This window comes from Lactuca virosa, chromosome 9 (genome assembly GCF_052849685.1).
Source record: "Lactuca virosa cultivar CGN04683 chromosome 9, Lactuca_virosa_CGN04683_v6, whole genome shotgun sequence".
NCBI classification, from domain to species: Eukaryota; Viridiplantae; Streptophyta; class Magnoliopsida; order Asterales; family Asteraceae; genus Lactuca; species Lactuca virosa.
In genome coordinates this window covers 185,174,166-185,193,332 of record NC_136434.1, presented here as the reverse complement: position 1 = coordinate 185,193,332, position 19,167 = coordinate 185,174,166, and the positions used below count along the sequence as shown (strand labels likewise).

General features: G+C 34.5%; 4 protein-coding genes across 4 annotated transcripts; 3 read left to right on the top strand and 1 right to left on the bottom strand.

The window, feature by feature from the left end:
• The first annotated feature begins 1,441 nt into the window (after positions 1-1,441).
• LOC145136581 (uncharacterized) lies at positions 1,442-5,959 on the top strand. The gene is made up of 8 exons (XM_079070699.1): positions 1,442-1,672; positions 2,283-2,544; positions 2,622-2,745; positions 2,822-3,168; positions 3,266-4,802; positions 4,888-5,135; positions 5,204-5,291; positions 5,661-5,959. The coding sequence occupies exons 1-7, from the start codon at positions 1,590-1,592 to the stop codon at positions 5,273-5,275; spliced, it is 2,673 nt and encodes an 890-aa protein (XP_078926825.1). The 5' UTR covers positions 1,442-1,589; the 3' UTR covers positions 5,276-5,291; positions 5,661-5,959.
• A 1,274-nt stretch (positions 5,960-7,233) lies between these two features.
• Positions 7,234-8,005, top strand: LOC145138039 (DNA-directed RNA polymerases II, IV and V subunit 12). Its single transcript, XM_079072182.1, has 4 exons — positions 7,234-7,358; positions 7,439-7,484; positions 7,585-7,677; positions 7,856-8,005. Exons 2-4 carry the CDS (start codon positions 7,445-7,447, stop codon positions 7,876-7,878), a joined length of 156 nt encoding a protein of 51 aa, XP_078928308.1. The 5' UTR covers positions 7,234-7,358; positions 7,439-7,444; the 3' UTR covers positions 7,879-8,005.
• Positions 8,006-9,233: 1,228 nt separating this feature from the next.
• Positions 9,234-11,318, top strand: LOC145136929 (chlorophyll a-b binding protein 8, chloroplastic-like). Its single transcript, XM_079071038.1, has 3 exons — positions 9,234-9,415; positions 9,954-10,015; positions 10,616-11,318. Exons 1-3 carry the CDS (start codon positions 9,272-9,274, stop codon positions 11,229-11,231), a joined length of 822 nt encoding a protein of 273 aa, XP_078927164.1. The 5' UTR covers positions 9,234-9,271; the 3' UTR covers positions 11,232-11,318.
• Positions 11,263-15,319, bottom strand: LOC145136928 (translation elongation factor Ts (EF-Ts)). Its single transcript, XM_079071037.1, has 9 exons — positions 15,182-15,319; positions 14,569-14,857; positions 14,299-14,471; positions 14,123-14,209; positions 12,418-12,592; positions 12,157-12,341; positions 11,829-11,954; positions 11,621-11,709; positions 11,263-11,502 (listed from the first exon to the last, which is right to left on the bottom strand). The coding sequence occupies exons 2-9, from the start codon at positions 14,846-14,848 to the stop codon at positions 11,466-11,468; spliced, it is 1,152 nt and encodes a 383-aa protein (XP_078927163.1). The 5' UTR covers positions 14,849-14,857; positions 15,182-15,319; the 3' UTR covers positions 11,263-11,465.
• Between the last annotated feature and the right edge of the window lie 3,848 nt (positions 15,320-19,167).

Here is a 19,167-nt window from a genome sequence, read left to right as displayed (position 1 = left end):
GAATTTGACGTCTACAAGTTCAAACATTAAAAATATATGTAAAAGCAAGTTGTAAATCAATCGAATACATTAAAAAAACACATAATCATAAGTCTAGCATCAATTCACATACATCAAAAATAAAATAAGGTATAATACCGAAACAAAATATAGTTTTAGATGAAGACAAACACATCAAAAAACTTCATAACATTTATCGTGTGTTTTTGTTCAGACTTCAGAGAAATCTAAATAGATGTGAAAAAGATCACCAAAGTTTGTTATGCAAAATACTTCATTTTCATATGTTTTATTCAATTTAACATGTTTAACCAGTCTTTTGTAAAAAACGGTCGGTTCGTTCCGACTCTTAAATAAACATAAAATCGTGCTAGTTGAGCCACTTCTTTCCTTGGTTCGACCGGCCGGTTCAAACCGATTTTTAAAACATTGCTCTCATCATTTAACATATGTATTTTAATTAAATAATGTTTGAGATGTTAAAATGTTTGAGGATGTGTGATTTTTAAGTTTGAACAAAAGTGTGATTTGTAATATTATGTCGGGTGTGTTCTGTGGGATAGAATTCGGATGAGGTGAAATTTGAGTCTTAAAGGTGTCGAAAAAAAAAAAGCCATGTTAAACCGAAAAATAAAACAAGATTATTGTGACCATATATATTTAAAGTCACAAGATCACAAAAGGACCAACATGTGCGATGATATACCTTGAGAAGAATGGATGAAAGTTATGGTACCTATCTTGATATATACAATGATTGATTTTGAGTTGAACAAATAAAATTTAGAAGATTAACGACTTGTTTATACAATAAAAACTAAAGATACAAGATGAGATTTTTGAAAACGGCGAATAAGAAACATATATTAGAAAAGATGAAACCATAGCAAGAAGCTATGCAATCAGTACAGTAACAGGGAGCAACAAACAGAAACATAAACTAATGTACAAACAAAAAAGTATGCAAGATGTCAAAATGGGAAGCAGCTCCAATCTACCCAACATTTTCCAGAATTACCCATGTATTTGCACCATTCAAACGCATGTAATATAATTGAATCCGCAGTTTTAGTAGGAGATGGATGTTTTTTGTGAAAGATTCTCTCATTACGGGCCGGCCAAAAGATGACCAAACTAAAGATACAAGATGAGATTGAGATAAGATTTTACTGTCGTAATCGAAAATCATACAATCAATCATACGATCTAAACTTTTGATTTTAAATTTAATATAATCCTATCCGAAAAAAGTTTAAATATTGTGCTTATGAAAATAACCCAATCAAGATTTAATAACTTTAACTCAATACTTAAATCCAAAAATATAATTTTAATGGATTGTGTTTTTTCCAATGTTGATAGATAACAATCATTCTAAAAAGTCAAAATCACGCACGAATCACGTGCCGTACGACCTATAACAATCTTAAATTACAGAAAGCATCAATTTTAGTGAAAAAAAACAGAGCAAGAGACCACGACCCACTCACCCACAGAGGGAGAGAGAGTGTGTGTGTGTTTGAGGAGAGGGATAGAGAGATACAGAGAGAGAGAGAGAGTAGCAAGCAGCAAAAATCTGAAGAAAGTAAATGAGGGAAGAAGGAATAAGCTCGTCGGGAGACCCATTACTCTTCCGCAATTCGTCTCCTCGTCCTCCCACCCCCGCTGCCAGGTAAACCAAACCCTAAATCATCAATCAATCATCCAAAATGTAATGCTCATCCAGACCTTTTTATATGACTTTTTCTTTTCTTTCCTAGCTAGGGTTCTTCAATGCCGCGTCATTTCTATACGCGTACATAGCTGTAAATGTAATATATGTTGAATTACGAAAAAAACCCTAGTCTGTAGCTTTTGCACTTCATTTTAAGGTGGGGTAGATTTCCATGTTCTTCTGCCACCTACAAATTGTTTTGTTTTCTGATTCAAAACCTCCTCTACATCAATTTACTTAGTTTCGATAGCCAATAGCGTCACTCCGTACAATATATCGTACTCAATTCAATTTGGGGATATGAATCCAAGCATCAATATTGTTCTGGTGCATCTCAGTTATCGTATTTGGAACTCAAGTTTGAAGTCTATTTGGAATTTAAAGCCGGGATTCCAAAATCGGAGAGGCATTTTGATATTCGTTAGTCAATCTTTGAATACTATGAACAAGGAAATATATGATTAATAATCCGTAATACCTTAATGGCTGTTGTAGACTACTTACAAGTTACAAATTCCATACCAAAAGTGATTGATTGAACATTGAATTCATCCATAATTCTTATCAGTTCTGCTGGGGCATCATCACCTGCTGTTGCCACTAATGCTGGTAGTACAGATTGGTTAGGTCATGGTCAAGGTCAAGGGCAGGGGTCAAAAGTAGGTTCCCTATCTCGAATTGGTTCACAGCCCATGTGGATTTCATTGAGTGCAAGTGCATGTGGTTCAGTTCTTGGCTCATCTCAGCCTTCATGTAGACCATGGGAAAGGGGTGATCTTTTAAGGCGACTGTCTACATTTAAGCCTGCAAATTGGTTTGGAAAGCCTAAGGTTCGTGTAAAATTCCCTTTCTCTCCTTTATTAACATGTTCTACAATCATTTTATTGATCAAATGACTCTCATGCAGGCTGCTAGTTCTCTTGCATGTGCAAGAAGAGGTTGGGTGAATGTGGATATTGATAAGATTGAATGTGAGTCTTGTGGTGCCACCTTGAAATACGTTGCTCCAGATTCATGGACTCCTACAGAAGGTGAAATTTGCTATAATTTGGCTTACATGTATTGTATTCTTGAAATTTGCTATAATTAACTGTATGTTCCTAATAGGTGAGAATCTTGGAGAAGAGTTTGCCAATCAACTTGATGAAGGGCATAAAGTAATTTGCCCTTGGAGAGGAAATAGTTGTGCTGAAAGCTTAGTGCAATTCCCTCCTACACCTCCATCAGCCCTCATAGGAGGCTACAAAGATCGTTGTGATGGATTATTCCAATTTCTTTACCTTCCAATTGTTGCTTCTTCCACACTTGATGAAATGAGGGTTTCTAGAGGCCCTGAAATTGACCGATTTTTGGTTCAATCATACACTTTCACTCCTGGTGAATCTGGATGTAAAGCAGACATTGCATCTGGTTCTGAGAATAATAAAGAAGACACCTTATGCATATATTCACGTGTAAGTTTCATCCACAAACAATCCCATTTTTTTTTACCTAAATATATTTTCACTTTTCCTTTAAAAATGGTATCTGAAATGAGAAATCTTTGTTTAGGCCCAGAAGTTGATAAGCCTATGTGGATGGGAGCCAATTTGGGTTCCAAATGTTCAAGACTGTGAAGAACATTCTGCTCAATCAGCTAGAAACGGATGTTCTTTCAAAACCCCCCTTGTGGGCCCCACTCCCACATCAAGATCCCCTCTCTTAGACTGCAGCTTATGTGGCGCCACAGTCAGAATCTTTGACTTTTTGACCATCACCCGCCCTTCCCGATTCACCCCCAACACAACCGATGTTCCCGAAACAAGCAAGAAAATGACACTGACACGTGGCGTAAGCGCAGCCAGTGGAATCAACGGATGGGTAGCTGACCTTGATGACGTGGCAGCCACAGGTGAAGTCAAGTCAATGTCAAACATCGGAGGAGTTGACTTAGATCTCACAATGGGAGGTGGATTCTCAACCAAAACTGTAATATCCCAACAATATCAAGATCCGAATAATATCGGTAAAGACTTAGCCATCGGGCAGCCTGCGGGCAGCGAGGTCGGTGATCGGGCAGCTTCATACGAATCCCGCGGGCCCAGCACTCGAAAAAGAAACCTGGACGAAGGCGGATCCACCGTGGATCGGCCGCCACATGTCGCGATGCAAGCGGACAGTGTGGAAGGTGTTGTGATTGACCGAGATGGAGACGAAGTCAATGATAGTAAACACAAACGTGTACGCGAATCCAATGTGGGACCCAGTCAGGTTATTATGTATTTTGATGGGCCCCACCACCAACAACAACAAAATGTTGGAAATTCAACTCGGGCTTCATCTGTTATAGCAATGGACATGGTTTACCAAAATGAGGATAATGATTCAATGGAAAGTGTAGAGAATCATCCTGGAAATATTGATATTGATATTGATATTGATAATGAGGGTGTGAGTTTTAATTTCAAAAGTCCGGATTTGAATGAGAATAATAATTATTCGGATTTGAATTTGAGTAATAATCAGGTGCAACAGAGCACGTGTGTAGGTATGGTGAGGGGGCAGGGGGTGAGTAGTACAAATGATGATGATGAGGTTTTAAATATTGATAATGAGAATAGGGGGAGAGAGGTTGATGGTGGGGTTAGTTTTGGAATTAGTGGGGGGAGTGTGGGAATGGGGGCGAGTCATGAGGCGGAGATTCATGGCGGGGTGGATGCTTCTGTTCATAATAGGGCGGAGAGTGTGGTTGGGGATATGGAACCCGTGGCTGAAGTGACTGAGAACCAAGGGCAAAATGGGGAATTTGCTGCGGATTTTGTTCCGGAAGAGAATGAAATGGAACAGATGTCGAGGGCGGATAGTGGGTCGAAGGTTGTGGGGTCCACGAAAGCGGAATCTGTTGAAAGTGGAGAGAATCAGAAGACTAGTAATAATAATAATAATGATAATAATAATGATAATGATAATAATAATATTAATAATAATAATAATATTTCGCTTTCTTGTAATGCGGTTTTGTGTTCTGGATTTGAAGCCTCTAAAGATGAGGTGACACAAGCGGGAAAGTCGTCTCCTACTGATGAATGTGGATTCACAAACGGAATTGGTATGTCCAATTCCAATTCCAATTCCATTCTCTCCTTGTGTTTGTTAAGTCCAAGTAAAATGACCATTTTACCCTTTGTTGTTAGGGCCACCAAATGGAGAAAGCAACTTTGAAGAAGGGGTGGAGTTTGATCCGATTAAGCATCATAACTTTTTCTGTCCATGGGTGAATGGAAATGTGGCTGCAGCTGGTGTTGTCAACACTTCAACTGGTGGTGGTGGTGGTGGTTTAGCTCTTTGTGGGTGGCAGCTAACCCTAGATGCTCTTGATGGATTCCAAACCCTTGACACTAATCAAACTGTTGAATCAGAATCTGCTGCTTCTCTTTACAAGGTTTTTTGTTTAATTTATAAAAAAAAAAAATGATTATTTTTTTTGAAGTGCTAATTGAGTTTTTGTAGGATGATCGTCAAATATCTGGTAGAAAGCTCATGGGGAGACACTCTCATAGTAGAAACCATGGTCAAAATTGAAATCATTGCCAATTCGGTAATTATTTTTTAAAACTTTAAATCTGTGTGGTATGATGGAATGGAATGATTCATTTAAATATTATGTTTGGTATGTATAATTAGAAAACCAAATGACATTAAATTGATCTATATAGAAAAAGAAGTTACTTAAATCAAATAAAGATAAATTACTACAAAATCATGCCTTTTGAAAGAATATACTATGTGAAGAAATTACTTTTAATGAACATTCTAAGAAAATTTTATTTCTCTTAAAAGGATTGTTTACCAAAAAAAAATGAAGTTATGTACTTTAAAAGCTTAAAGTAGAATTATAATGTAAATATCTTGAAAGGGGTTTTTTGTAATTTGTCTCTCTGCCATGTTTGTTTCATGTAACCTCCAGGTACAAGAAAGCTTAAGGACTGCCCTTTTCATGAAAGCTGTGGTTGTTTGATTGATAAGAGGGATGGATGGATGGAGTTATTAGTTATATGAATATGAATATGGTCAATATATCGCCCTTTTATCTGTTTTTTCAACTTTATTTTGTTTCTTATAATATAGCACCACTTTACAATAATAATGCAAACGTGGACTCTTTTATAGGTAGGTTTAATGATTTAATGTAAGACACTAGAAACATATTTGTTTGCTGCACAAATCACAACTTATCCTTTCAATCCAAGCTTTATTTGGAAATTATTTCGATAGTATTTCATTATGCGATGTTTTTTTTCTTCTTTATGTGGTTTAGACTTTGATGGGATAGCTGTTTGTGCGACAAATGGATAAAAACTAAAAGAGAAATTAAATATCCTGCTACCTTATGTTCCTACCAATCATCTTACCGATTTAAATGATTATGTGTCATTTTACTATACTAAAATATCATTAAATTTCATTAAATGAGCATTAAATGTTACACTTGGTAGGAGAATTTTAAATTTCATTAAATGAGCATTAAATGTTACACTTGGTAGGAGAATTTGTAGAAATAAAAAAAGAAGGATATTTAATTTCTCAAACTAAAATTGAAAATTTCTTTCTTTTACAAGAAAATGTATGGAAATTGGTACCATATTCTATTTTGAGATTATTCATAATTTCATATAAATTATTATAATACTATTTTTACAAGACTGACATAAGGCAACGTTTTTGATAAAAGGAACTATAAAAAATAAAACGAGTTGTTGGAAAGAGGGGGATCGATGTGTTTTCTTTGGTGTTTCGGTTATGGAAGTGGGTAGAATCAAAGTTTAAGACATGTAAATTGTAACATGAGACATTTATTCGTGTGATATTATTATAATTATTTACAAAAATTTTAGCTTAATAAATCATGTTTGGCCTATTAATATCTTAATTAAAAAAAAAAAAACAAATACTTAAGGTTAAACACTTACAATAATAATGCAAAATTTTAGTTAGATTCTCGTTATAGGTAATGTATTTTTCATACAATTGTTTTTTATTTCACACAAATAGTGATATAAAATAATAATTTAAAGGTGAGAAAAACATAACTATTTATCTATATCATTCAAAAAAAACTCTTATATTTTGTTTATATATAAAAATCCTTTACATTTTCGGTTATTTTTCACAATATTCAATTTTTTAAAGAAACTGTCAGTTGTTTTGTAACATGACATTTATTTATTTTTTATGTTTTTAGTTTGACAGAAACCAAAAAGGAAATAAAAAATAAAAAGAAAAAAGTCTTTGCTTCTTATATAAAAGATAAATCGTGAGAAATAAATCATTTACTCAAATAAAAATAACTGACATCGATTATAAACACCGGACTTACAATTAGATGAGTTTCACCTCTCCATCCCACTAAACTCCACACTTAACCATAGTTTTTATAATAAAAAAGGGCATTATAGTCTATTTACACATGTTAGGATGAGAACCATAACAAAAAAAATAAAACAAAAACAAACCGAATAAAATAACTAAACGCGTAAATTTGACAATACCACAGGGACGCTTCTTGTAATTTACTCTATAGGCCCCGAATAAAAGCCTCACATAATTCACAAAACCCTAGCGTTCGTCTGACGCCATTATCGTTTTCTAACACCAGCTATAGCAGGTATGTGAAGTGCTGCTTAAAATCTGTAGTTATGCTCTCGATCAAGACTTAGTAACGCTTGTTTCATTATGGATTTGCAGTAATTAATGGATCCTCAGCCAGAACCAGTCACTTACATATGTGGAGGTCGGTTTTCTTGTTATGCTTTCAACAATCTGTTTGCGTATATCGTAATTTCTGCATAAAAATTCCTGATTTCATTCACAAAAACACAATCACGATGCAGATTGTGGACAGGAGAATACGTTGAAGGTCGGTGATGTGATTCAGTGCCGAGAATGTGGATACCGTATTCTTTACAAGAAGCGCACTCGTCGAAGTAATTAACTCTCTCACATGATTCTTATTTCACGATGATTTTGAAAACAACTAGCTTCAAAAATTGATTCGTTTTTCTAGTTTAGTTTGTTTTGCGATATTAGGTTTAGATTTTTGATTGATTACGCATTGATCATTGACTTGAGCTGACTGTGTAACTGCAAATTTATCTGCTGCAGTTGTTCAGTATGAAGCTCGTTGAAGAAGGGTTTATGATGGAAGATCTCTCTCGTGGATATTTTCAAATATGTTTAGGTTTGTAACAAAAATTGAGTGTGAATTTTGGATCTAATGGAATCTCTATTATTATATTTGTGTTTTAGATGTCATCCTGTTTTCATTGTGAAATTGTTCTGAAATGCAAGTATATACCATGGGTATCTCATCATAATGATAATATGCTACTATAAAACAATTACATTTAATGTGTGAAGAAGCAAGCATTTCACTCATTTCATGTGAAAATGAAGAAATTTAACACTGTGACATAGCTATCAACAAGCATCCTCTTACAAAAATCATTATAACAGAAACTCAAAATCATGGGCAATTATACAAAAATCATCAAATTATGAAACTCAAAAGTCAAAACCATGAACTTCTATAATTTTTTACTTAATGTGATTTGGGCACTTGAAGGCATCTAGGATTAGGGGTGGGGGAAATGAGTGGACTGATAACTGGATCGTTAAGCATAGATTTTTTGGATTTTGGACTGATTGGAACTGCACAACTTGCCATGCATAGGGCACAAGCTGATGAAGTAGTTGCTATCTAATGGTGTAGATGAGTTATTCATTTTATAATTGCTTAATTGATCCACCAGTTTACAATTTGTTTACAATTTGTCTATTCGATTTTCCACATTTTGGTTGCGCATATCCACTTTGTTTTGTTTGTGAATAATGATAATGTTATTGCTTCTTTAAATTTCCATTAAGGTATTAAATTTGGGCTTTTAAACTTGGCTCATTCTCACTTCCTATAATTTATCTTATTTAAAAAAAAAAAAGAACTAATGATTATATATTAATATTACATAGCCAAAAAAATTTTGAACCTCTTTAAACGATGGACCCTGGACAGTCGCCCCTATTTTTCGCTATTTGGACTGTGCCTGAATGATTTTTACTCTCCAAACACTACTTTCATGTAACATGGTTTATTATAACTCTTTGTTTATTCTTGATTTTTTAATACCACATAATCAGTTTCGAAAGCTTCATATTGTTAATTAAATTGATGATACATTTGATTATAATGAAACAAACTATTAGTTGGTTTTGAGAATAAATAACAAAAGTCGGCGGTAGAATATGTTTGTTTTCATAGATTTGGATAGAAAAACATTGAGGCGCCCCTCATCGTCATCCCAAAAATATTGACCAATCAAACATAGTACATTACTACACATATCAACAAGATCTTGTAACCCAATCTTACCCCATCCACGTGTCAAATGATGTCCAACAAGGACAAAAGAAATCTCTCATGTCACATGTCCAATCCTCATTGGTACCTATGAATTTTCAAGCTCCCCCTCTTTATATTTAATAGGTTTGCCATTGGATTCAACCCAATTACACTTGAAGAAAATGGCAGCACAAGCACTTGTTTCATCATCATCTCTTACTTCCTCCGGTGACTCCACCAGGCAAATATTGGCCGGAAAACCACTTCAAACACCATCAAGAAAAGTCTCTTTTCTTGTCAAAGCTGCCTCTTCTCCCCCTGTCAAGGTCTCTCTCTCTCTCTCTCTCTCTCTCTCTCTCTCTCTCACACACCACTCAATGTCATAATGTATATTCAAGAATTGTCCCACTTAAGGTGATTTTGTAAAATGTTCCTGGCTATGGACAAACATGTATATAAATTCTGAAAGTTATGGGAACCTTTTTGTAGGGTTAGATGAAAGAAACCAAAATGTGCTTACGTTGATTTGTTTGTTATAGCATCACTTCTTATTACAACATTATACCTTGAAAAATATACCAAATCATAGCCAATGCCATTTAAACACAAAGCAATTTTCACTTAGATAATTGGATAGTCTTTCTAAAGTATACTGTCGTAATAAGAAAAATAATTGAAAATACAATCCTACAATTTAGTAGATTTTAAAATATACAATGCCTTAAAAAACATTGACAATACAACGCTACAAAAAAAAAAGTAGGATTCTATAATAGAAAAATAAATAAAATCACATTAGTTTTTCTTAACAAATTAAAAGTACGTTGATATTTTATAGTTACTTGACAACTTGTTGTATATCAGCAAGGAGCAGGCAGACAACTCTGGTTTGCATCAAAACAATCACTTTCTTACTTAGACGGCAGGTACTACTTTACTTCAATCTTGCTATTTCAAAAATAATCTAAAGAAAATTACAAATTTGGTCCTTGTGCTTTTCTCAAATAGCAAGTTTGATCAATTTTCTGAAATCTTCCTGAAGCCATCCTTAAGTTTGCATTTTGTTTCAGATTTAGGTGTACTTTACTTAAATTTACAAGTTCAATCGAAATTTTGGAAGTGTCTCTGCTTTGTCCCTAAGTTTGTATTTATTTCATTACAGATATAGTCCCTGTGCTTTACTCAAAATTTCAAATTTAGTCCAAATTTTGAAGTCATTTTCTAAATGAGGGACCATATCTCCAACTAAATGCAAACCAAGGACGATTTGAACATTGGGTCTCAACTTGTGATTTTTGGTGTACAAAATTTAATTTACTCTTTCGTTTAAGACTTGCATTTGGTTGAGAAAGAGACTATATCCACCAAGAAATGTAACTTAAGGACGACTTTGGGAAGAATAAAAAAACTAGACTAAAGTTGCAAATTTGAGTAAAACACAAACAAAATTTGTAATTTACTCAAGATTCAAGAATCTATTTCAAAATTTCAATCTTTATTTTACCTAAAACTTTCAAAATATACAGTTTACCTGGTGATTTCGGGTTCGACCCACTTGGGCTCTCAGACCCAGAAGGAACGGGTGGGTTCATCGAGCCCAAATGGCTAGCCTACGGTGAAGTCATCAACGGGCGGTTCGCCATGTTGGGTGCAGCCGGAGCCATCGCACCTGAGATTTTCGGGAAACTCGGTCTCATCCCACCGGAAACCGCCCTCCCGTGGTTCCAAACTGGTGTCATCCCGCCAGCTGGCACATACAGCTATTGGGCCGACCCGTGGACCCTATTCTTCATGGAAATGGCACTCATGGGTTTCGCAGAGCACCGAAGATTCCAAGATTGGTATAACCCCGGGTCAATGGGGAAACAATACTTTCTAGGGTTGGAAAAAGGGTTTTCCGGGTCGGGTGACCCGGCATACCCGGGCGGCCCGTTTTTTAACCCGTTAGGGTTTGGGAAAGATGAAAAGTCAATGAAAGAGTTAAAGTTGAAGGAAATCAAGAATGGTAGATTGGCGATGTTGGCGATTTTGGGTTATTTTATTCAGGGTTTGGTTACGGGTGTTGGACCCTTCCAGAACTTTCTAGACCATTTGGTTGACCCGGTCAACAACAATGTGTTGACCAGCCTTAAGTTTCATTAGAGTGTAAATCTTTTTTTAATACATGGCAGAGTGTTATTCGGAATATTATATAATTTAATTCGTAACAAAATTTCAAGTTTAAGGTTATTGGAACCTTGTTGGTATTCATACATTAAAGACTTTGAAAAATTATATAAATTCTCAGTTTCTAGAAGGAAAGATCCGTGCGAATTGTAGGTGCACGTTAGCATAACAGATAAGAGAATAAAGATTAAACGAGACGCCACGTCATCATCATGCAGCTTGAGCTAAAGCTTCGGGTGCATCAGCTCTGAAAGTGAAAAGAGAAAAATACAAGTATTTCGCATAAATTGAAAAAAGATAAAAATTGACATATTTTGCATTAAATAGAAAAAAAGATAAAATTAGACAAAAATCTTCATGTTTACCTTTGAAGTCCTTCGCCAACTTCCATTCTTAGAAAGTTTCCAATTTTCACAGGGGAGCCGACTTCCTTTGATAGATCACTTAAGAGTGTCTGCAAGAAATTTTTTTTTTTTTTTTTTTTTAATTAAAAAAAATAAAATCAATTACATTTATGATTATTATTATTTCATATATATATATATATATATATATATATATATATATATATACCTTGACGTTAATGGTGTCATTGACGATAAATTTTTGCTCCATTAAAACAACTTCCTCAAAATATTTCCTTAATCGCCCTTCAACCATCTTCTCAATCGCTGCCTGAGGCCTTCCGGAACTTTCAGCCTGGTATATAAAAAATAAAATAAAAAAATCATTTAAGTTTTTGCATAAAACCAAAAATAAAATAATCAGTTTCTAGACAATTTAGCTTCATTTTTTTTCTTCTAAAAACAATAAACAAAATTTCTCGGTTTTTGGTAAATGATTATTTTGATATTTTTTACTATCTGTTACATTTTTTCAATAAATAAAAATATAAAATCACCTGAGACTTGAGAATCTCACGTTCATTTTGAACAGCATCATTAGAAACAAGTTCTTTTGTTAAAACTAAAGGCTTTGATGCCACCACATGCATAGCCAACTCAGCACCTACACGTTGCACACCATCTAAACAAACTTTTTCATCTTCAACTTCAAGTGACAAAATTCCCGCAATTCTTCCCAACCCTAAAAAGAACATTTAATCATTTTCTTGAAAAACCATTTAAGTTTCCAAGATTTGTAAATAATAATATAATGTTACCAGGTTGTGGGCATGTGTGGAGATATGTAGACATTACACCATGTGCTGACATGGACATTGTGAAACCCCTTCTCAGTTTTACATTTTCTCCCATCATTGCAGCCACTTCTTTAATTGCATTTTGAACTGTTGTTTCTCCGTTTAATTTTGGATGATTAATATTGATCTTCAAATCCTACAGAAAAATTGAGACTCTAATTATATAACTTAATAGCCCTAATTGTGAAAAAGTATGTAACTTTTCTGTATTAAGTTGTTCTTTATGCAAATAAATAGTAAAAGAAACACTCATTTATAGTTATATCTAGATTAAGGGTGGTATTTATTATTTACTATTTACCTCTAAAGATACAATTACCTATTTGCCCATTATCATCGATTAATTGTTCTATGCTATAGGAGTCAACAAGATTCCTTTATTATCATTATTACTTGAGGGTATTGTACACATTTTACAAATATTCTTATACATCTATAGTTCTAGAAAACTATGTGTCAATCAAACTGTTTAGTCCATTTAGTCCCCTTAACCTTTTTTAACCGGTTAATAGCACCACATAAGCAAGTTAAGTTAACTCAGTTATGACTTGGACCATACGACGTCGCTTTGAACATGACGCAACTTAATTCGGTTCACATTTGAGTTTGACGATACAACGCTGTTTTGAACTTAACCCTTAAGGAGCAAGTTACGGACTGTTCATTGCCCTAAGTGTTTATAAAACGAATGTTGGTGCTCTAAAACGATTATAGTCATTAAGTTTCTTGCCCTAAACTCGCAAACATTATCAGACCCTAAGTAAGACAAAATGCCTTCTGTTACGTCGCCGTCGCCGTGCCACAGTTGGTCCTTCAAAGATCGCCTTCACATACCCGTGAATGGCTCTATTGCAGGCGAGCCACATGACATCCAAATCACTCTTCTCAAACATCAGCTTGAGGTTTCCCTTATCAGGGACAGGGAGGAAGTCAATGTGGACCAACATCAGTTAAGGCAAAGTCTTTGTCTGGAGATGGATTCCATGAATCGTAAGGTGGATGATAGAAACCCAAACCCTTATATCATTTACCTCACGATTCATGAAATCCATCTCCCAACGAAGACTTTCCCTTAGCTGACACTAGTCCGCATTGACTTCCTCCCTGTCCCTGGTAAGGGAAACCTCAAGCTGATGTTTGAGAAGAGTGATCTGGATGTCATGTGTCTCGCCCGTCATTCGCTGGTATGTGACGGCAATCTTCGAAGGACCAGCTGTGGCGCGGCGACGTAATACAAGGCATTTTGTCTTACTTAGGGTAGGATATGTTTTGCGAGTTTAGGGCAAGAAACTTAGTGACTGTAATCGTTTTAGAGCACCAACATTCGTTTTATAAACACTTAGGGCAATGAACAGTCCGTAACTTGCTCCCTAAGGGTTATGTTCAAAACGACGTCGTATGGTCCAAGTCATAATTGAGCTAGCTTAACTTGCTTATGTGGTGCTACTAACTGGTTAAAAAAAGGTTTAGTAGACTAAATGGACAGGTCAATAAACAATTTGTAACATCAAAAGGCATGGAAAAAACTTTAGGGACTATTGGGCAATGCCATAATGCATAATAGGGCCAATGTGTCATTTTCCAATAAAACTAAGCTACAACAACAATTTAAATCTAGAAAAAGCTTTAAAGAAAATATAATTAACCAGGATTTTGAATCTCTTACCTCTAAACTCTCGAGTCCAACAGGGAAGGCACCAGATACTTGTCCTGAACTTTCAGCAGATAATGCCAACTTGGCCAAAGATAAGGCCTAAAAAAAAAAGCAGACACATTAAATTCATAGCAAAAAGTAAAACACACTTGAAATGAAAGCATAAACCTAATTATAGTGACACTAACCAAGCACTGAAATATTTCATTTCTTGCAACAAAATCAGTTTCACAATTAAGTTCAATAACAGCAGCCTTTGTATCATTCTGTGCAAGAGCAAGCAAACCCTCAGCTGCAGTGCGAGATGATTTCTTTGATGCAAGAACAATTCCCCTTTTTCTCAGTTCCTTTTGAGCAGCCTCTGTAACATAATCGATCAATCACCATGCTATGATTATCAAGCAAACAAAGGGCAATATGGGAAATAAAGAAAAAAAAACACAAGAAAAATATGTTACCCAAATCCCAGTTGCAATCAATAAGAGCAGACTTGACTTCTTTGATAGGAGCACTGGTTCTTTCTCTTAGTTTCTTTATAAGGCTCATATGATCTGAAGGCGAAGAAGCCTCACTTGAATATTTTCTCACAAGTGCACAATGATTGATGACGTAATTTGGTTTAGAAACCAAGTTTTCTCTACATGTTTGTGTAGAGTAACCATAGCGGGAATGTATAGGAGTGTTCAATCGCCTGCAAAGAATCTCAATCGACTGTTTTGCGCCTCTGGAAAACATCATTTCGGAAAACTGCATATGATAAGTTACAGAATTCAATGATATGAAATAGCATAGATGTCGTATTCCATCCTAGAAAATTGCAAACTTCACTTCCATAGATTTTGTAGCTCAGCTGGTACTATTAAGGGCTTCTATGATTTCAGATCGCATAACTGTTAAAACTGTTTTCTTAAACTAGCATATAATCAGAAGCTTTATAATCATGATGCATACAGATTTTACAAGGGCATATAGAAGATAATCGAGAAACAAGTAACAGAGGTCAAGGAGGGGAATTGGGCAAACATTGATATCGATACAGAGGAGAGAGAGTGAATGAAAAGAAGAACATACCTTTGTCGTCCGTCGTCGGGAGATGAGAAAGAAGCAATGTGAGGTTTAAGAGAGTGTAAGAGTTGCCGGTGGCGGTGGCCGGAGATGAATGTGTTAATGTGTACTTGAATTTGGGGCAATCGGCGGGCCTAGCGTGTATAACCGGGCTAGGTTTATAAGGCCTGGGCCTAAAATATCATTTTTTATAAGGGACATTTTTATGTTTTCTTACCATTCTTTATTTCTTTAATAAACTTAGTTTTATAATATTTTTAGTCCACTTTCCAAATAAATGAAAACCTTTTATCGTGAGTATATTATCTTTTGCAAATTTGTCCTAAAAACATATCTACTGTATTTGGAATAGAGACAAAAATATTAAATAAGGATCAAAACTAAGATAAAATTTTAAAATCAAAATTAAAAAATTTAGTTGTACTTAAAATACAAAAAGTATAATTTACTCTGTTCTAAGATAAACGCCAAACATTTGTTCATGTTGTCTCAAACAAAATAATTTCAAATATTCGTTTTTGGACTCTTAACTAATTTTTAAACAAAATTTAGCGTCAATTTATAAAAATAATGAACTTTACCCCCCCCCCCCCCCCCACACACACACACACATATATATATATATATATATATATATATATATATATATATATATATATATATATATATATATAGAGAGAGAGAGAGAGAGAGGGAAAGAAAGGTAGTTTCAAATGTTTTTGATAACTATTGTGTGCTTGTATGCAGTAATAAGAATTCAGGAAAAAATTAATCATTAATTAAATTAATAAGGGTAATTTAGTAATTTCCTTTAAAAAAAATTAATCATGTGACCAATGTTTTCAATATCCATCCTCCTTAATAAATGAATGTTTTTTTTGCCACATGTCAATTTCTCATGAGTTTTGACATTTGTCATTTTGTGGTATTTTTGAAATAAATATTATCCACTTGTCAATTTTTGGTTTGTTTCATTTTTCAAAATTAAAGTCGTATACTTATATATGTAAAGTATTAAATATCATATATATGATATTAAATTGCAATACATATGTTTCTTCCTTTCTTATTTTAAAGTTGTACATTAAAAAATATTTTCTATTTACACTTTAATTTGATGTTTAATCTTTGTTTAAATCAACCCGTGTAATACACGGGTCACACACCTAGTTACATATTGCATTCCTATTGTGTATCATTCTAACATTCTTCATTGATTTCCCAAAATGCAGCTATGGATTCTAAAATTCCAGAAACTTTTTTCAAACAATGATACATTCTCCAAGAATCAGTTGGAAACAAGTCTAGCCACAAGATCGACTGCTTATAATAATCCAAAAAATTCTGTCAGAATATATTAAGGTAAACTACATACTATTTTGTCAGAATTACAATAACATGTTTATACTTGTGTTAAAATATTCTGTTAGAAGTAATGTAGATACTATTATGTTAGAATTCCTATGGAATTGAAGTTTAAGCAAGAAACATAAGTGAAATATTGTCTTAGAATTGAAGTTAATATGTGTAGTTATGTTATTTTTGTGTTTTTATTTTGAAAAAAAAAGATGGTATAGATTCTATAAGAATATAAGTTAAAACTTGTGGGTTAAAGCATAATTTGAATAAACATGGTATTTTACAACTTTCTATTGCGTATTGTAGCCAAATATATTTTATGTATAAACATTCTAAAACATAGAATGTATAAATGCATTCCATTAGAATGTCTGTAAGAATGTTTGTGAACAACAAGTATATATTTTTTAACTCGTAATACTAACGAGTGATGTATTTTATTCTTTCAGAATGGCTTGAAGGAATCAAGTAAATTATTTGGACCATTAAAGAAGATCAAATGTATTTGTTCAATAATTGTATATTTAAGAATGCAGTTTTGTAAGAATTTTATTCATTTTTTATGACATCTGTTAGAATATGTGTAATTATATTAAAATATATAAGGTTGTTATTTTGTAAGAATATGTATTAATTTGTATTTAAGTTCGGATGTATATGAATAAATATAAGAATGTTGTTATTATTCAAATGGGGGTTCAAAAAAATGATTCTTAATAATTTTCTAATAGAATACCATTCCGACAGAATCATGGGACATCATTCTAACAAAATAACATTCTCATAGAACAAATTTGGTTTATGCTTACAAATTACGTTTGAAATTGAATTAGTTAAAAAATCAGATCCTTTAAATCAAGAGCATTAATTATCCCCTAAATCTCGAATTTTCCTTTTTTAAGTTTGTCTCAATTGTCTAAAATACCCTTATAATGAATTTAGATGGTGTTTTGTGTTATCTTTAATTTAATAATATTTATTAATTACCTACTTAAAATAATTAAAATGATTGATCCCAATCAACCACACATGCACATAATACTTATCAAAAACACAATAACCTAACCCTATATATATATATATATATATATATATATATATATATATATATATAGTCATTTATGTTTGTTTTTACACATACCATTAAACTTGTTTATATTATTTAAAAAATCATTATGGTTGTTGCGACTGGCAAGACTGGCTGAGGAATCTCCGGTCAGAACCTGTAGCCATAATCAAACACTGCGTCAGACATTCTCCGGGAAAGGATCCCAAAAGGACACTTCGGCGATCTAGTTAGCTACCTTGTAGAGAGACTTAGTGGGGTATGAGGGAGAGAGTAAAATATATCGTACCTCTTTAGGCGCTTCCCGAGTCCCTTATATAGTTAGGGTTTTAAGTGAAGGGGACCAGAATAACAACACTTGATATACCAGACTCCTATTGGTCCACCTGTCTCCATCTGACCTTTCCTCTGTCCTGATTGGAGCAGATGGAATAAATTGTAGTGGCCCGTGCGCAATCATACTGACGTCTCTCTTTGTATGATAGCTCATAGCCCTACTTGGGGAACAAGAGACTTTCCCCTAGATGACGTTAGCTGCTTGTCGATGATGGTTGATCCTTCCGTCTGTCCTGCTAGGGTCTCGCCTCGACATTCCTTTCTGCTGACTCGTAGGCTTAGTTGGGAAATGTTGTTCAGTTGTTCCTTCTTTCATACGTTCGAGCCAGTGGCCGCCTCGCTAGACGAGATACCATTGCGTTTAGCTACGCCACGATAGACCGCTATGGGGTACGTCATCAAGCCCCTAGTCTAGTAGTGATGACATAACGCAGTAAGTCATCATGTGCTAGACTCATAGGTACACGTTTCACTTATTTATCTTTCGGGAAGTTATTTGTAACACCCAAAAATTTCATGCCAATTTTAAACTTTTTCAAAACATTTTAAAACCAATCATCATTACAAAGTTGTTTTCAAAATATCTAACATCAGAGTTTTCCCAGAAACATAAACAAATCAGGAGGAGTTGTACGATCATGCATTCGCCTTGTCGTGATCCCCTGATGTACCTGAAACAATAAACTGAAACTGTAAGCCCGAAAGCTTAGTGAGTTCCCCCAAAATACTCATACCCGCAACAACACACATATAATCATAAACAACATACTATGGGTCCAGTCAACCAGCAGGTTGGAATACCCAGGCCCTCAACCTTCCGGTTGGAATGCCAACATACTATGGGTCCAATCATCCTCGGGATGGGATACCCCAAGCCCACAACCAACAGGTTGGAATGCCCACATACTATGAGTCCAATCATCCTCGGGATGGAATACTCACGGCCCACAACCAACAGGTTGGAATTCCCAGGTCTATTGGCTTTCGCACAAAGCAGATAAGCCTCAACCGCCAAACAAACATGTGCACATATAACAGATAATCATATAATAGTCTATAGACATAACTGATCTAACATATCATACCACATACCACATAATATTATCCTAACCTCTAGGATACCGATCTAACAGATCATACTAGCATAACATAGCCAATAACAATTCAAAGGGCCGGCCTTGGTGCCTTAGAACCTTGAGTATAGTGAGGATAACTCACCTCACAATGTCGT